Raw genomic sequence first — 19,169 nt, forward strand, 5'->3', positions numbered from 1 at the left:
AGGGTAAAAAGTTTGAATTAAGACAATGGTAACGCCAATCGAAAGATTTTGATAAAAGTTTTCAACATTTATAATCTGTTTCTAAATTTGATTTCTAATTTTCTTCAAGTGTATGCAAATCGATTTCCCTTTTCGATAATATTCTTCTGTTTTCAACCACACCGATCTACAATCCACCAAAAATGAAGAGCATAAAATGATCTTTTCAATAACTTACCCGCTTACATCCTTCGGGTGAGGCTGTGAAGCTCTTGCCAATCATTGGCTCCGTCTTAAGAAGAACATCATAAAGGCCACTCTTAAGATTTCCCATCACTGGTCCGTTACGTCCTATCTGAACATTGGCAAAAGTTATGGCATCGTTGAAGTTTACTGTTCGATTATTGAAGACAACATCGCGAATGGCTCCTTCGAGTTTAACAAAAGTCGGAGCCAGTGGGTTATAATTCTCAAAGGGTGGTGCACCGCCAATGTAAAGACCACCAGCATCTCGGGGTAAACTTATAACCGTTGGTGTGCCACTCAAACTCTTTGTGTCCTGCAGTTCATCGTCTATCATTAGTTCCAGTTTGCGACCCGTTTTAATTAGTTGTATGACATGCAGTTCCCCATCATTCAGTTGACTGCCATTCGAGTACATTTTGATGAAACTGCGTCCCGAATTAATCCAAATTTGCAAGTGCCCATCGATTAGGCTCATGGAATAGTTTCCTTTAATATCCTTGGAATCGTAGTCATCAAGAACTTCGGGTGGATAAGCAGACAAGAGTAGTAGGCAATCGGGTTGTAAAGTGCGAAAAACTAAGCCAGTGTTGGCTCGTTTTCGGAGGGATTGCGAAGGCAACTCTAGATAACCGTTGCCTGAGAAGCCAGCCCTAAGTTTGAAAATAAAAGATGCTTTACACTCTTTATTTAGTGCTTGGGGTATACTTACTTTGTAATCATTTCCTTGCACGAAGATTCTACACCAAAGTAAATGGAGCTCTCAAGTGGATCATAGGTTTCACCATTCACTTGGACATCCTTCATGCAACCGAGGAAGGGATTATCTGCTCCTGGAGCTTTGGTTGTGCCTGATGTAAAGCCTGTGAATTCAAAAAGAAATGAATTGAATATTTAAATAGACTATAGAAACACTTACCTGGCGGCACTCCACCCAAGTAATACACTGCCTTTGATAGATCTGGCAACATATGACCATTAATGGGCAAAGTGGGTGCTCCCGATATGGGTCGATCATTATTGACACGCAAAATGCCATTCTCTGTGCTTCGTTTGGCCGAGAACTCTCTCGCCGCTTCGATCTTGATCCATTGTCCTACATTATACTTTTTGGTGGTATTTATCTCCAACTTGGATTCATCGCCGTAATCAATGCGGAACATAATGCGGCCTCGACTTAAGGTTACCGATACCGAGCGATTCTGAAAAAGAAAGATAAGTTTAATTTCATCTACCATTATTTTCTATTGAAACTCACATTTTTGTCATCAACCGCTAAGAAGAGTAAAGCATTCTCATCGAGGGTACGGAAAGTCATCTGCAAGGAGAACACATGCTTGCGATATGGTCGTGGACGCATTTTCTGCAGCTGGGCATAGCCCAGGCCATTGAAATGACGTGCCTCAGATGAAGCTGACGATTCTCTGGCCCCAATCATGGCACCGCCACAACGTCCTTCAGTGCCAACAAAATTCCACAAACCTAATGGCTTGTTATCTACCACGACCTGATGAACGACAACATTGAGACCTTTTGTCATCTGTTGTAGATCCTTGGATGAGGCAAAGCCACCCAGAGAGATGCGTTCATTGCGCGACTGATAAAAACGTGTGTGCTCCGCATCTGTTGACCCCGTGGTAATCACTGGATTCTCTGGAGTTAATACACCAAAATTATTCATTCTTCGCACCAGCAGCGACCCAAGATTAAGAGTTCTATTCGCCTCCACATGATACCAGGCATCATCGAACTTGGGATCTCTTGTCTGCACCACTAAAGGATGTGTTATTGTCTCCGTTGTGCCACCCAAATTCCAGACAAGACGCACTCGTCTCTTGTAGAGCTCCAGGGTAATATGACGTCCTTCGGTGCCTGCCACATGGATCAATGGAGAGCTCTCTATGTGATTGGAGAGAGCGAAGCTGATATGTAAAGTATTGGAAGTGGTTAGTCCATACGAAGCTGGCAGATATAAGCGACTGCATTTCGGTCCCACCGATTCCAGAGAGACATCAATCTGCAAAAAGTCAAAATAATGTAAAATTCTTGTCTCAAGTTATATTTGGGAACTTACCGCCTCTGCCGCATGTCTTGCCTTTGCAATCAAGTCCCTCAATTGTTGCAGTTGTGTGGCCATGGAGTTATTCCAAACCTCAAAGACATCTTGCTCTCTGGCTGCCTGTTGCTCAATATAGCTTAGGGAAACATTGGCCAGACGCAGATTAGTCTTGGTTAGGGAAATATTCTCCTCGGCCATGCCCAGTTTGATTTCCCAATCTGGTTCTAGCATGGCAAATGATTTTCTCATATGGTGTATAGAGTGCTGCAGTTCTTTCACCTTACGCAACTCGGCACGCATCTGTTCACCGGTTCGGTGGGCCGAGTCTAGACTATCTTTGGCATGACGATGAGCAGTGGCCGCATTTGTCAGGGTTTGAAGTTGACTGGAAATGTTATTGTTGCGCTGTCCGGTCTCAATGATAGTGGTCTTGATGCCCTCAACTTGTTGCTCTTGACGCTGAACTTTTTGCTTAAGGACATTCGATTTGTGCATTTGCTTAATGGCCTCCTGTTGCAGTTGCTGCGAACGATGTAGAGAATGTCTGGCTCGATCGATCATGGAATTGCCATCTGTGGGATAGAGAGTACGCTGAGCCTCGTGGACACGTTCTTTGGCCTGAAAAGAGGCCAGACGTGCATCATTGATGGCCTTCGAGATGTTCGTATGCGCTGAGCTGGCCAACATGGCAATGCGAGCTGCATTTCTTGTTGGCTGAAATTGTCGAGCATACTCATTGGAACGCCCTAGCAAATGATCGGCGTGCTTCTCGGCTTTGGGCAGCCAGTGACGGCGCACTTCACGCTGTTGTTCAGCCTGATGAACGAGCGTGGAGTTCAGAAGTGATGCTGAGCCATCCAATTGATTAAGATCTTGATTAAGCTGCTTGTGAAGTTGATAAATAGTCTGCACGGCAGTTTCACCCTGTTCGGCAAACGTCTGATTCAAATGTTGATTTATGCTCTGGCCTAATCCTCGAAGCTCTTCATGAGATTCCCTGACATGAACACTTAAGTTCTTGATATGTTCAAGAATGTCCTCGGCTTCATTCTCCACCTCCTGGGTGCGATCAATTTGGATTCGCATATCCGAGACACGATAATTGGTCTGATTAAGATCTCTCCAGAGCATCTCTAGACGTCCTTGTTCATCGAAGGCAGCATCCGATGCATTGCCAGTGGCATAGAAATGCATCCAGGCGCAGTTGCTGGTATTACGTATGTTCCAAACTTGATGGTCGTGCATTTGAACAGCCTCCAGATAAAAACGAGCCTGCTTTAAAGCAGTTGGCAAGCTCAAATGTTGCTCACCCTGGCCATAGTTCTTTAGATCGTGTAGCGTATGCAAAATCCCAGAACGTATTTGGCTTACACTTTGTTGCTGAACCCGAGAATCGGAGAGCATTGAGCCCAAAGCATGTTGACGCTTGCCTATGGTGGTCAATGCTTTGCGGGACTGAAATTTAGCATTTTCAGCATGAGCATCGAGTTTTGAGATTCCTGCCATGTCGTAGCTTAAAATAAGCTGCTTAGCTTGAGTGAAATCGTGATGACGTCCTTGCCAATTGTCATAGGCTACTTCATATTCGGTGAGTTTCATATATGGAGCTGGTATGCCAGTTAGATCCATATTGTGTAGACCACGACGTAGTTTATGTCCTATAAGCTCCACATAGTCCATTAGCAAGAGCGTGCAATTGTCGCAAACTGGTAAAGAAGAATCGAGAAAGTTTTCAAATCCGTGCTAAATAATGGAGTCTCTCTACTTACCCCTGCAGCCAGTCTCTACAAGATGATGTCGCTCGGCCAGACACTTGTTGCACTTTAAACCAGTCACACCTTCACGGCAATAACACTGACCGGTCTCTGCATCGCAACCTTCAGCACGAATGCCATCGGCATTACAATGACAAGCCTGACAAGAGCTATTCGGATATACCATTGGATTGCCAAAGTAACCCACTTCACAACGCTCGCATAATCGTCCCGTATAACCTGGTTTGCATACACAACTCACTTCACCCTCCCATAATTTACAGCCACGAGCGAAGTTCCTATTTGTCTCTGGGCAAGGACACGGTTGACAGCCATGCGGAGAGTTTGGATCACCATAGAAACCATCAGCACAATGCTGACAATGACTTCCTCCGCTGTTTTGCCGGCAGTGCTGCAAAACGAGAATATAAAAATTATTCTGCTTAGTTTTAAAGGGCTCTTCCTTTACTTACCAAACAAACGCCAGTTTCACGATCACAATCACTGCTCCGACCATTGCAATGACAAGGAGCCGCACGTCCAATGAGATCTTCAATGAAAACACTGTCGACATCACTGGAATTGCGCCAACGATAGAAAGAGCGTCCAGGATCCTGACAAGATAGACCATCAAAACGTTTGGGACACTTGCAACGCTCCACACCCTTGGCTATTAGATTGGTAGAGCCCTGAACATAGATGGCCGCATCCATGTGGACATTCTGCAGGCTGCAAATAGTAAACGCATTAACATAGACCCCTCCATAGATTCCTCTTTTCAAAACTTACACAACTTGATCGAATTCGGCAAAGGCAAAGGCACGCAGAAAAATGTGTTTTACATTCTGAAGAGCTGCCATTAAGGTGCTTCTGTCCACGGCCTGATTATTGTGATGATATTTCCAATAGGATTCATGCAGTGGCACACGATGGGTGACGTTTAGAGAATATTCAAATGCCTCATACTCGTAGAAATCCAAAACTAGCTTGGAGTGAGAATGAAATTGAACCAAAGGATATTGCGATAGAATCTTTCTCTCCAGCGGTGTATGAGCGCCCTCTGTGAGTAGGGTAAAGTATAGATAGCCGCCATAGCTACTTGTGCGATCTCCATAGAATTGTGGTGGCAATTGAAAGTACAAGGGTTGATAGAATTGTCCGTAGGCTCCAATCGATACATTGCCAGTGGATTTGGGAACCAAATTCAAGTCGTTCATACGTTGTATTTCAGCATCCTGTCGATGATAAATGCTACCCTCCATTTGAACCACAACAATGTACTCATAATCACCGCCAGCCGCATGCTGGGCATGCAATTGATGGACACTCAGATTCCTTGCTTCCGCCATGCGTATATGACCCCAAGATAGATCACTTTGCTCACAGTCCCCCGAACGACCAAAGCAGAAGCAGCGAGTACAACCCTCTGGATTGAGGGCAGATAAGCCAAAGGTGCTCTGCATACAAGTGTCACATTTGAGACCCACAACCAAACTTTTGCAAGGGCACTGGCCATTCGAATCGCAAGCTATAAGGCCATCTGAACGCACAAATGAACCATCAGCATCGCAGCCACAACGTCGGCACTCTGGATAGCCAAAATAGCCCACAGCACAGGAGTCACAACTTCTGCCAGCATATCCCTCACGGCACTCACACTGACCATCTGTAGAGGAGCAGAATTGCCCAATGGAACCAATGTGATCGCATTCACACTCGCGACAACCCAAACGCGATTGCCAGCCCCATGTTCCAGGCACACACTGTCCACAGCCCAATCCGCGAGTGAATTTCGGACAAATGCAGCGACCGTTATGCGGATCACAGACTTGTCCTTCTGCCGTGCAGGCTGCACAACGATGACAACCCTCCGTGCCAAAGCCATAGAAGCCTTCGGTGCATTCATTACAATGCTGGCCTCCTACACCAATCTTGCAATCGCATTGTCCTGTCCATGGATTGCATTCATGTCCTCGTGAGCCGTGAGCATCGCATTGACAATCCAGACAACCAACACCTTGTGTAAGATTCCAGTGACCCGATTTGCATTTATCACACCTTCTCCCAGTGACATTCTCAAAGCAGGCGCATTGACCACTGCGCTTATCACAGGTCGAAGACAACGAGCCAACGGGACTGCAATGACAATCTGTAAGAGAAAAGAAATAATTTCACATTATTGATGGCAAAATGGAAAGGGATTCAATTCCCCACTAACTAACTAACTTTCAACCCCTTCCTCATCATCATTCAAGGACAAATTAATCAAATATTGGCTTTCATTTCTACGGTTACTGGGCCACATATTGGATGCATGTGCATATGAGCAGCGGGTAGCCGGTCACCTCTAGGTAAATTGCTCTACTCCAACTTCATTCAGGCAGTTGTTGTGGGTTGGTTTCTCCAGCGTAGGCAGCCATCTCGCCCACATTTGCATAGAGTTTCCTATTCGGGCGACAAACGACAAATGCGACGACGCGACGGACCGAACACAGAGTCAAAACTGTGGGAGGAGGAGGAGGAGGAGGAGGAGGATGAGGTGGGCAACAAGCCAGACAAGTCTGCCTGCCTAGTCAAACGTACATACACATGCATCCATATGTGACTGACGAGACGGCGACGGAGAAGGCATATACCAAAAATAAATTCATTCATAAATCCGGTAAAACCAACGCAAAAATTTTCAAATTGATTGCGCGATCTCCAACAACTGAATCGTAAAATATAAGCTAAGAAATTAGCAAAAGACATGAAGAAATTGTGTTGCTCTTTAAAAAAAAAAAAAACAAAATATATAAAAATCTTAACAAATAAGCCGATTATATATTGCAATGCAATCGGACGCTCAAAGATTTAATTGAAAAACAAAATTTATAGATCTTTTCCATAAGTCGGAAAGTACACCAAATAGCAACAGATTTGTTACTAGACAGTTCCAGACAGTTCGTTTCCGCTTCTGAATTCTTAAATTTAAATCTATGAGATAGCAATTTAATCTAGTCAGTTTCTTATCCATAGCTTTCTCCAATCTAATTTTTGTAAACTTAACCCAAAGACAAATTCAATGGGAAACACGTTTATAATAATCTTATATTTTTAGATCCTTTCTTACACCTCGTTGTCTTGTAGATTTATGATTTGGAAAGATAATGAAATATAAAGACAAGAAACATTTTGTGTTGAAAACCAATTATAAATATCCATTGTGTTTCAATCAACCTTCGTATAGTGAAAAGTGGCTGGCAAACGGATTCATATTTCATTCAAGTAAATTTATCCTCAAAAGTTTTGAGGATGTTTTCTGTTCAGCTTCATTCAAATTTCCCATGTAACTTTCGAAATTTATAGAGTAACCAAAATTGAAGTGTATACATACACATATATAAAAATATATGAACAAGCCTAGCCTCTAGCACGCGACACAAGACGAAGGCGATTTGGTGATAGTAGTTCAGCAGCGTTGTCTTTGTCGTCGTCGTCTGGATCTTTGAGAAGGAGACGAAGGAGATGAAAACTTCGCCTCAAGACACTTGAGGCTGCATCTTTGAGACTGGCTTAGGCTGTCAAGTGCTTGAGTTGAAGATTTGCATTTTCATGAATGGAAAAAGCCAAAGTGAAAAGACATCGACAATGTTTGACTAAGAGAAAGGCTATTGCCAATACGGAAAGAGTTCAATCAACTGATTTTCAAAATGATGTCATTAAGATTTACAATCGAGAATCACATTGATCACACGATTCCTTCCTTTTAAGCTGTATAATGTATAAACTGCGTTTGTCATGCCTTACAGTTTGAGAGTCGCAGTTAGTGCGTGGGTTGTTGTTTCTATTTTTGCATTTTGTTACGAGTTTTTTTTTTTTTTTTTGTGTATTAATGATCACGTTTTGTTTTTTATTTGGTCAGCAGTGATCCCTGTGGGCAGTTTTAAGTGCACTTCCGTTCGTTGAACGGTTCTTTTAACTTGAAATGTGCGTAAAATTGTAGTCTTTTTTGATTCCAACCATTTTGTATGGGCGTTTTGTACGACTTGAGATTGATTGGATTGGAGTTGGAGACGAGTTGTCTTCGTCCGGCTGTGGGCTGTAAGTAGCAATTAGACAATCAAGTTATTTGCTTCCGAAGACGAAGGGCATCTATCACAGAGATTGACCATTGGCCACTTCTGGACATAAACTAATCATATGCACGTATTGAGCACTGGAAATGTCATGTCTTGCTCTTTTCAACACTGTCACAAATCAAAACTCCAACTCACATAAATTATCAATTAAACAATAATAATTCAACAAATGAAAAAATAACAACATTGACAGTTTAATTGCAATGGACATATAAATTTGATTTAACAACAACAAAAAAGTTATGCATTTGCGAGGGCAGCTGGAAAAGTAGGGCAGAAAATCAACATTACATTTGGTGTCTATAATGGGATACCAAATCGTAACTACTAATAAGTTATACAAGTCCTTAACAATAAGGACCATGTTTAATCTACACTGTCTTGATATAAGAAGGTAGTTACTTTTGAAACCACTCTCGTAGGAATAATGTATTCTATATACATACATATATATCCTTTCAGCCAAAATTTAGAGCACGTGTTTCATAGACTGACAACTTTTGTTGTTTACAACATGACACAAAATATTGATTAAATGATTTATGCTTAGTCGAATCGAGTGCGTAGAATTCGATTCAGACTGCGATTGCCAAACGAAGGAGGGAAGAGAAAAAAAAATCAAGAAAAAGCAAGCTTATGGTCAATTGCAGCACCAACGCGCAAGACAATCAATTATCATAAATCTCAGATCAAGAAAAAAGTCGGTGTAATACATTCAAAATCTACAAGGCGACCAATTTAAATACACTATCAAAATATAACATTCGTCTTCTATCATAATTTTTAAAAGAATCTATCAGCTGGTTACCATTTCTTTATTAATTTCTTACATAAATTTTTCTGTTTTTACATAAATTTTATGTTTCTTGGGCCGGTTTGTTTAATGGCTTATATATTTTTGCTTCCTTTTTTTATTGGTTTTAAAATGGTTGCTAGAAATTATTTTAAAGGAGCGGCTAAAAAACTTGTTTGCCAATAAGCACTTTCAATTTATATTTTCTCCACATGAAAATCCCAAAGGAAAGTCAATTAAAGTTAGTGTATTTTTTTATGTATCGAATGTCGATTGATATTTTTCCACAAGTAATCAAGCAGCAATTAAGCCTCAGTAGGCAACTGCGATAACAATCTTGTGGCAACACGCTGTGGACTGAGGACTGCATAAATGAATGAATGATTGAGCGAATGAATGAATGATTGACTGAGTGACTGACTGAGCTTATGTTAGATTTGGCATTCGAATTGTTAAAATGATGAATACAAATTTAACTGGTGGAACCGACGGCGATAGTTAAGCTGCAGTTAACTGCAGGTTATTGTCTCGTTAGCTAACCGCCCACTGGATTGACCCACATTTTATCGCCCAGATGGTGCTAAAGAGAGAACGTGGCTACATCAAGAGGCAGAGGAGGAGGAGGAGCAAGAGGAGGCGGTGAAGACCACCCAAACTCACGTAGTTGTTCCAAATTATTTTCATTTTTTTTTTATACTCCTTGTTTTTGTTTCATTTTTTGTAGTAGTAGTAGTAGTTAATTAACCCGTTTGCATAAATTTCATTTCGATCTGAGTAACCAGTTCCTCCAGTTCCTTATTTTTTCGCATTTTATTTATGCTTTCTTTGATCGAACTCGGCTTTGGCATGTCATAATAGTCTTTGGCATAGTCTGCTTGGTCTCGTGCAAATTGTGTTTGACTTCTTGGAAAATAATAGAAAAAATTAATTATGGGCATTTGGTTTGTCCATAATGAATGGTTTCGTGTGTGTTTGGGTGTCGGATCAGCAACAGCATCAGCAAAGTCGACGTCAACGTCAACGGCGCCGGCGCCTTGATAAGTGCCGGCCTCTCAGAAATGGAAGTGCCAACATTAAGCTCTAAGATTGTATGCATTTATCTCTGAGAAGTTGTCTTAATTTGAGATTGGAAAATCGTGATTAAAGTTGCAGCAAGTTACGCCAAAAATGTGTTAAAGATTTCAGAAGGAAAAAAAAAACGATTAGTTTTTCATTTATTTGCTCATAAATATTCGGCATCTTAATCCTGATGTCTCAATAATTTTCTGTTCACCAAATCTCAAATAATATAGTTTATGTGATCATATTCAGGTGACAGTTAAACCGTTAAGATGTCGCGCCATCTAACTTATGTCTAGTTTTTTTTTTTTGCGCTCTATTTTTAAACTTGGACTGGCAATCGTCTGGCCATTTGGCAGGAGTCACGAGTTGCTCGAGTCGAAATGCAAGTGGCAATTGGCCATAAAAATAAATGTTGGTATCTATATTTATATACATATGTTTGCGTGTGTGTGTGTGTGTACATATTTTCAAATTCAATATGAAAATCTCTTTATTTCCTATCATAAACTATGGCATTACTAGCCAAAGTTGGCGACTTTGCTTCGAAAAGCAAAGCTTATAGCACAAAAATTTATGAAATTTTTTACTGGCACTTTCTGCTTTACATCATATAATTTTTTTTTTTGGCCATATCTCTTAATTGCATGGCTAAGTTTTATCGAAGTGAGTTTACAAGGAATACAAGTTTACTTAAATTAGAAAAATGATATTGGAGGTCACATGAGGTGAAGTTTGACTTATGCTGAATAAAACCTCCAAATAAGTAAGAAATTTTAACAAATAAAACAAAAAATGACTTTCAATGGACTTTACAAGTCCATCTTAAGGCCCATATAGACTTATGGCATCCAGTTTTAGGGTACAGCGTGTCGCTTCAACGTGGAATTACTATAAAGGTTCCAAAACAAGCTGCTACGTAGATTGGTCGGTGCTCCCTTCTATGTCCGAAACTCTGTTCTACACAGGGACTTAAAAATCCCCTCAGTCCACAAGGAGGTCCTGAGATTCGGAGTTTGCCACCTCGGCAGACTCACCAATCACCTCAACCGGCTGGCAGCAGACCTGCCAAAAAAAAAAAAAAACTATCCTCCTAGAGTAAATAGATTGCACCCTCTGGATCTACCTTTCAGGCCTGATCCTGACTGGTAGGGCTAGTCTCCTAGGTCTGAGCAGATGATGATTGAAGACCGACCCTTCTGCGGCTTTGATGGTACTTTTGATAATGTCATGTTAATTTTAAATTTGTATTTTTTTGGGTTTTTTTGTTTTGTTATATTCTGCTTGTGTACTGAAGATAGTACTGGGGTTAAAATAGCTATTCTTTCGTGCTACCCTATAAAAAGTCTCTAAAGTCTAAAGGTCTAAGCAAAGTTCGATTTCTGTACAAAGTTTTGTTACAATTCTATTTCATTTGCCATTCAGAAATATTAAAACTTGATTTTTTCAAATTCAGTAACAAAACGACTAAAGACGACGACTACAGACTATTCAGAATTTCAATTGTAAATAAAATAACTTTAATGCTTCTACTAAAGCAGAATCTATCCATCAAACTAAGGAGCCCAAATTTAAAATTAAACATTTACCTCAAGATTTTTCTATTCTGAATATATTGAAACACAAAGGGATGAGTCCTATTGACGATGTATTAAAGGAAATTTTTAAGCTATAAGGCTTTAAGCACATTTCCCAACACTGAACCCTTCTTTGCTTTTGCAAAATATATAAAATATCACAGATTTATTTTATTGTACTCAATACACTCTTTATTTTATAGCAATATGTTAATGCAGGGTATTTGGCTTGACCTTTGGTCCATGAGCTTGTCAAACTGCTAAAAACTGAAGGAAAATGATGAATTGCAGCCAGTGTCTAATGAATGGCACATTAATTTGCATTTTAAATGTGGCAAAAATTTTTACAATATTTATTAATTTTTCCGCTTGTCATTGAATAATGAGCCAAGTCAGTTGAAAGAAATATTTTCAAAAATTTGCAGCAGGAAACATAAATTATGACGTGGTAAGAGACTAAGCAAATGCTCAGATCGGATTGAAAATTTGTAATTTTTGTAAATGTCACATTCACATGCCCGAGAAAAATATCCGTGCCAAATTTCTGGCGCACCTCTGAGGGAAAAAAAAAAAAATGAATTTTCATATACAATTTTTGGTTTCTCCTACTGCTGGTAATAATTTTTTTAAAGATTTTTTTTTGTATTGAAAGTGTTGGCGGGTGTTTAATGTTGTTTTTTTTTTTCTTTCTTATTATTATTATTTATTTTTGCTGCTTTTTGGCTGTTGACAGTTTTTGTGCGTGCAAATTTATGCACATTAGTTTGGCTGAGTTTTGAATTACAAACTGACTTTTTGGCACATCATTTGGAGGAGAGAAGGAGATGAAATAATGGCAAATTTTGTTGGTTAGTTTGCTTTTCTCAGCACACACAGAGACGAGAAGTGTTTGAGACAAGTCAAGTGGCTTGGCGGTGGTGTTTGATGATTTTTGTCTTGAATGGCTTTTAATGTGGCCTACGTGAATCGTTTAGATATTTTGCAAGTGATTAGACTGATGAAGTGTCTGAGATCTAGGTAAAATGATGTAGAATATTATTAGTAGGGTATAACAAAAAGTTGCCAAATAAACCGGGGAGAGGGAAAACTAGTAAATTTTAAAGTTTCTTTAGTCAAATTATTTGTGAAAATTTTTGGTACCTAACAATAAACAAAATCAAAAGCAATCAAAAGCTCTTTATTTGTCAGTCATTCCATCGGTTGTAAATGTCTGCCATATATTTTATGGCCCATTCACACGCCGTAAATAAACTTTACGTTTGCACTTTTTGAAACTGGTTGCATCTTTTTCTAGCCAAAAAAAGGAAAATCAAACAACTTTCACACTTACCAACAAAAAAAAACCGCAACTTCTTACGTATTTAACCAAACTATCTCCACATGCCATAAAAACGTCAAATCGAATTTTATTTCAATTAACGAAACTATTTGTTGAATTCACCGAACCAAACCCCTCCCCCCTCCATTTCAAAATGAAACCAAATCCAAACCAGATAGAGACCCACGAATTATGCACGCTATAACCTGAGGCATTTTCAATTTCGTTGTTTTCCCACCAGTCAGAAAAATAAAATGAAAAACCATTTAATCGATAAGAAGAAAAACAACAACACTTTTCGCTTTTTTTTTTTTTTGGTTTTCTTGGTCTCTTGTTGGGGGAGTTTAAATTCGAAATACATGTCGCTAATAAAGATAAAATGGATATATATATACTTAGAGACTATATATATATATGCAATTTGTGGTCTGCCTTAAAGTTAATTAAAAATTTAGCCAAAATGGGCAGCAACGTTGTAATTAAATATCAACTGCAATTAGGCAAAAACCATCAAAACGTGACTGTAGAAAATATATAGTTTTCTTTTTATTATATTTGGTTTGGGGGGCGAAAAACTCATTTCAGTCTCCTGGCCAAGTTGTTTAACCAATGTTTTTTCTTGTCTTTTAGGGTTTTCTTTTACAGTAGTCACAAGACTATTCAGAATAAGGGGAAATTAATGTCAAAAGAACAATAAACCCATGACTCTTCTTTAAAAGAAATGTTAAGTAAGTTTTAAAATATTCTAAGAGTGACTAAATTCACAAGAGTTGAAGTGATTTCAATTTGGCCAAACTTTCTATAAGTAGATAAAAAGAAATAATAATACATTTCTTATTACTTTTGGGGTAATTGATTGAAATAAAAACAATTACTTTGTACTAATTACCCCAAACGATTTTGCCAGATTTCGATTACTCTAAGCCTAAGTGTAGTGAAGTTAACTTTGGGTAATCAGTTTCAGTTTCTTGGACCCATTCACCAAATTATTTTTTAATATTAAATAAGACATTTGTAGACCTGTGTTGGTTTTTGATTTCGTATAAATTGGAAAGTCTTTGTCACACTGTTTATGTCGTTTGATGACTATAGTCGTTATTGCAAATCGGTTAACCATTACTATTTTTGTTAAACATTAAGTACCTGTTAAGTACCTAGGCAACTCAAAACAATAGTCAGTGGATAATAGCTGATTGAGTCAATAAGTGTTGGAAAATTCTGTTTATCTGTTTCAATGTGAAGTATAAAGTGTTGAAAAGTGAAGTATAAAGCTGTCTTGGAAGATCTGTCTCAATCAGGCTCTAGTTTGTATAAAAAACATATGTTGGGGTAACTTTCCTTTGGATATAATAAATAATATGGGAATAATATAAAATCTTTATTATGAGTATTAGCTTTGAGGCAATTCGACTTAAGAATTTCCAACATTGTCCAATTCTGCAAAATTATAAAACCCAAATTCCAGCTACAGTTTTTTTTTGGTGTGTCGTAAAGCGGAATTTATTACCAAACCAGAAATCTATTAATGCTGTATTTTATACTTCTTCATTTAATGTCTTTTATTTTTTTTTTAATTTTATGACACAAATTTTTAACATCTTACGATATTTTAAATGCACAGTCCAAAAGCCTATAAGACCTTTAAGTTTCTTAAATGCCAAGTTCAAATTCGTAATGCCTCACGAGTATATCTATCTTGATTTAATTATTAATTGATAGATATCATTCAGTTTTTTTTAATACTTTGTTGTATTGTTTATTTTTAAGCTATTTTTCTTGTTTGGCTACTTTTGCTGGGGTTGGCAAACAATTTGATAATTTTCAAGGGTATCATAAAATCCACTCATTTATCATTTACATCATCCGATTGCTGTTCATATTTTGACATCATATGTCATGTAACAGTAACTGGCTTTAGCTTTATGGATATGGTGTTGGTGTTGATGTAGCCTTATACTACACACACACGCAAACACACACACACACAGACTATCTCTACACCCATGAGACACACCCACCCACATGAGCAATCGCAGAGGCTGACTTGACTCTGACATGAAACTTTGCATGTCTCATGTGTGTGTATAGAGTTTTTTTTTTCTAGCAAAGGGGGAGGGAAGGGTACATGGCCATACCAGACAGTTAGGCAGGCAACGGAACACACCCAATAAGTTTAGCTAGAGAGTTAAAGCTGATCTCGACCAAAGTGACAGGAAATGCAATTCGAGTGTAAGCCAAACTTTTTAGACTGCGTTTAGTTGGTTTCTTTTTCTCGATAGGCGAAAGTAAGCACACCACACTGTATTCATTGGTGGGTGTTACCTTCTGGGTGGGCGTGTCTCAAGGAACAAAACAAAAAACACAAAACTAAAACTGAAATCTTTGATTTTAATTGGAATTGCTTAATTAAGCGAGTTTTTTGGGAGGTGAATTAGTTGACAGAAAAGCCAAAACGAATGTTAATAGTTCAGTTCATAATGTTAAAAAAAGAAATGTAAATAAATTAGAAAACCAAATTCTAGCGGCTTTTTTTGGATCGAAGTTGGTATACCCTGAAAATTTGTCGATTAGTTTAGGAGAAAACCAACAAAGGTTTGACAAGGAGCTGTCTTAAATGGTTATATTAGAGCTGCATTAAGTTTATTTATGTATTCTTTTCTCGTCAATACGAATTCCAGGATAGTAAGAGTTCTTAGATGACATTTTAAATTTGGCTAAATTCTTAGATATGATATGTATAGATATATGATTTCTAAATTAGTGAAACATTGAGATTGGTTAATGGAAACTGTCCTATTTCAACAAATGTTATAGCCAAAAAAACTAATCAGCTTATCGATTATGTTGCAATCTCTTCAACCTATGACCCAAAAAAGACAAACATTTGGTTTTAGCCAAGTTTATTATACATAGCTGATTAAAAATTGCTAAACTTTATGCAGTTCTTTTGGACTTAGCATTCTCTTTTAAAGGTACTTAAAAAGCCGCCAAGCCTCTATAACTTATTTTTATCTTTAATCTTCAATCATTAAACGGCAACTTTAACATTAATTCCTCATTTTGGGTAATTTTTCAGCTTCTGAAAACTTTGTTGCAATTTTCAACAATTTTTTTTAAAGATATTTTCTTACCTATTTGCTGTTGTTGTTGTTGTTGATTGCGCATGATAATATTTATTATTCAATTTTCATTAAATCTGATTATGACAAACAAGTTTTTGGCGTGAAGAAACAACAACAACAACAGGAAAAAAAATGCAAGCAAATTATATTTTTGACGCTTAAATTAAGCATTCATTTTGCAACGACCGAAAAAAAAAAACACTATCAGAAATATCTTTTAGATAAATAAATGAAAAAAACGAAACAGCAGAAAAACATTTTTTAAGGTGTTGCCAAGTGAGAAAACAAAAATCTTAAACAAGATCTCAAAATCTTGTACGAATAATTTTCTCATTTAACAGTCAAATTAGTCAACCAACAAAAAAGGGAGGGAGAGATAATGGAAATGAAAATGGGAAACTAAATACCATATGTATCCATGTAGATATATAAATCAATTTCCAATTAGAGACCGGAAATGTGAAACCTTCATTTGTGGCTTTACATTGAGGTTAATCAGCTAACGACAGAGAAAGAAAATGGAAATGTTGAGATAGCTTAGAAATGGGAAAAACAAAAGGGGAGATAGTTAAGAAAATAAAAAATATAAGCTTAGGGAAATTTCACTTTTTAATTAAGACCTCTTAACTGTGGACAAGTCAAAGTTCAAAGTGGTAAATAAAATTTTACAGCCAAATGGGCATCGATTATGTTATACCCTATTAAGTAGTTTGGAAATTTCTCAAAACTTTGGCAAGTTTAGCACATTTTTTCTTATATTAAGAATAAGGTTTCTTTTCTCTGAATCAGAAAACTTTTGTCCCGAATTATTTGATGGTTTTGTCTGAGGATTAATGAATTGAATTACAGAAAAACAGTTTTCAACATATAGAAATATTATTGCCAAGGTCTGCAAGGGTATATGAACTTAAGCATTTACAAGAGATCTAGAATATAGTATGAAATTCTGAAACATCTTAGTTGATTATTGAGGTTTCTGGTATTTGAATTGAAGCGTTTTAGTCATTTAATTTTCTTTTTTAGTATAAAATTAAGAACTCATTAAGTGTTTATAACTTTAATCTACGAAATAAAGATTATAGACATTCTAAAAGCAATCTATACTATATTAAATATAATATGCTTTTTAACTCAAAGGTTAAGGGGTATGAAAATTGTATTTCTGCAGTCACGTTTTCATATTTGTTTGGTAACTCTTTTTTTGATTTTGGGTTTTTTCTTTGGCCTAAATTGCAAACGAATTCACCATCGAATCCGTTCCTCCGCAACGTGTGCCGGGTTGTCTGAGGTCAGAGACGACGCCTGGCCCCACAGGCACAAGACAGCAAAATACAAATAAGAAGAAAACAACAACAACAACAACAGCAACGAACCACCAACAACTCTTTGCCTTGGCTTGGCGCCTCGGTCACTTTGATCTATGCACTTCAAATGATTTTCTGTTGTTTTTCTCCTTCCCCAGTTTGACGTCTGTTATTTGTGCCGATGCGTAAACATCGGAGCGGCAGTGTTTAAATGAAACGGCAAAAATTTTTCTTCTTTTGCAAATTTAAATTGTGATGAAGCGGCAAAGAAGTTGGCATCTATTCGTAATATGTATGTATGTGCTTCATTTGTGTGATGGAGGAAAGGGAAATGCAGAAAAAATATTTCTCTTTCATGGCAAAATATTGAGACAACAGAGTTTGACTGCAGTTTACCTTTCGAAATGAAGTGAAATGCATCTGTTAAAGATCTTTGTTTAGTTTGAACTTATGTATGTATGGCGAGGGTGCCGCAAGATATTGTTTATAAATTTGCAAAAGTTTAAGGTTTATGGCCGTAAAGAAAAGATAAGTCAAAAGCAATAAAGATACAGAGAGCGAACTTTGGGATTGGTTCAGAAATGTCTCTTTTTCTTTTTATGGCAAACTTTTTGTTAATCAAATTATCATTTATATCTGAATTCACAGTTATAATAATGAATATAGAAACATTTTTTTAACAACCTATATTTTGAAATTTAAGTGAAATGAGGGAGAATTTAACAATAAAAGAAATTTGTAGGCAGATTTTGCGAGTTTTTGATTGATTTTCAAAAGAAAATGGTTATTTTTGCCCCATTTTGGATAGAAAAAGTGTTGACTAATTACAATAGAATATTTAGCGCCTCTTTTGTTGTTATAAAACACTGAAATCTGGTCTACACAACAGAAAACATTCTCTACTTCTGATGAGTTTCAGGGACTTCAAGGAATCCAGGAACAGAGATCCAAAGGTTTTGTTTAACTTCTTGATGTATTCTTTAAAAAAAAACTTTAATAAGATTGTCCAGGACTAAATTCTAAACAGATTTATTTTAGGTACAGATATATATTCTATATGAATTCGCTTGTGCATTTCCATGACATCAAATAATTTGACCCAATTCCTCAATGAATGAAGTACCCTTGTTTTTGGCCAAGTTCATCAGCAAACAATGAGCTGCCTTATTAGTTGAAGGTAAAACTAATGAACACATTGTGGCACATTTTCCTAAGCTAAAATAGAATAACATTACAACAAGACTCCCTCTAGCGGTTAGTAACCGCAACAACTGCAGATAGTTGAAGTCATTAACTTTCGGGCATGCCACATGTGAGCGACAAAACAAATAAACAAAACCCATACAGACAAACAAAAACCAACCAAGACCAAGACCAAGCGTCTGACTGGCTTGGCAGCAACAAATATTGACATTTCCAATGTCTCAGATCTCCGGCAAATGCAAGACGCCAGGCAAACCAGACAGATAGACCAAACGACAGACAGATAGGCAGACAGACATGTAACCACAACAGACACCTACATGGTGTTCCAAATCGCAGTCTTACCCCTCCTCCAAGCTAACCTTATCATAGCCTCCCTCCTTTCTCCTTGTCTCTCTCTCTGTGTGACTCTTTCTCTGTGTAACATGTTAAAGTTTTGGTTTTGGGTTTCGTTTTTCGGCGATTTTTTAATTACAATGAAACGTGCCACGAAAAAAAACAAACAAACAAACAAACAATGCTCTTGCTAATTGCACATAAAACTCGATCAAAGAAAATATAGACTCTATATACAACAGGAAAAGACAAAAGCTTGGCCATAAATTTCATACAAAACGACAAAATGCAAGTGTCAAAT

At 37.6% G+C, this 19,169-nt stretch overlaps 1 protein-coding gene across 1 annotated transcript in view; it reads right to left on the reverse strand.

The window, feature by feature from the left end:
* Positions 1-19,169, reverse strand: part of wb (wing blister) — a 35,128-nt gene that overhangs the window by 2,845 nt on the left and 13,114 nt on the right. The window contains 8 exon segments of the mRNA XM_068294169.1: positions 218-875; positions 935-1,085; positions 1,142-1,424; positions 1,481-2,239; positions 2,297-3,987; positions 4,051-4,447; positions 4,509-4,764; positions 4,825-6,184. Coding sequence (XP_068150270.1) covers positions 218-875; positions 935-1,085; positions 1,142-1,424; positions 1,481-2,239; positions 2,297-3,987; positions 4,051-4,447; positions 4,509-4,764; positions 4,825-6,184 — 5,555 coding nt within the window.

Source organism: Drosophila tropicalis, unplaced genomic scaffold (assembly GCF_018151085.1).
Source record: "Drosophila tropicalis isolate 14030-0801.00 unplaced genomic scaffold, ASM1815108v1 contig_845, whole genome shotgun sequence".
NCBI classification, from domain to species: Eukaryota; Metazoa; Arthropoda; class Insecta; order Diptera; family Drosophilidae; genus Drosophila; species Drosophila tropicalis.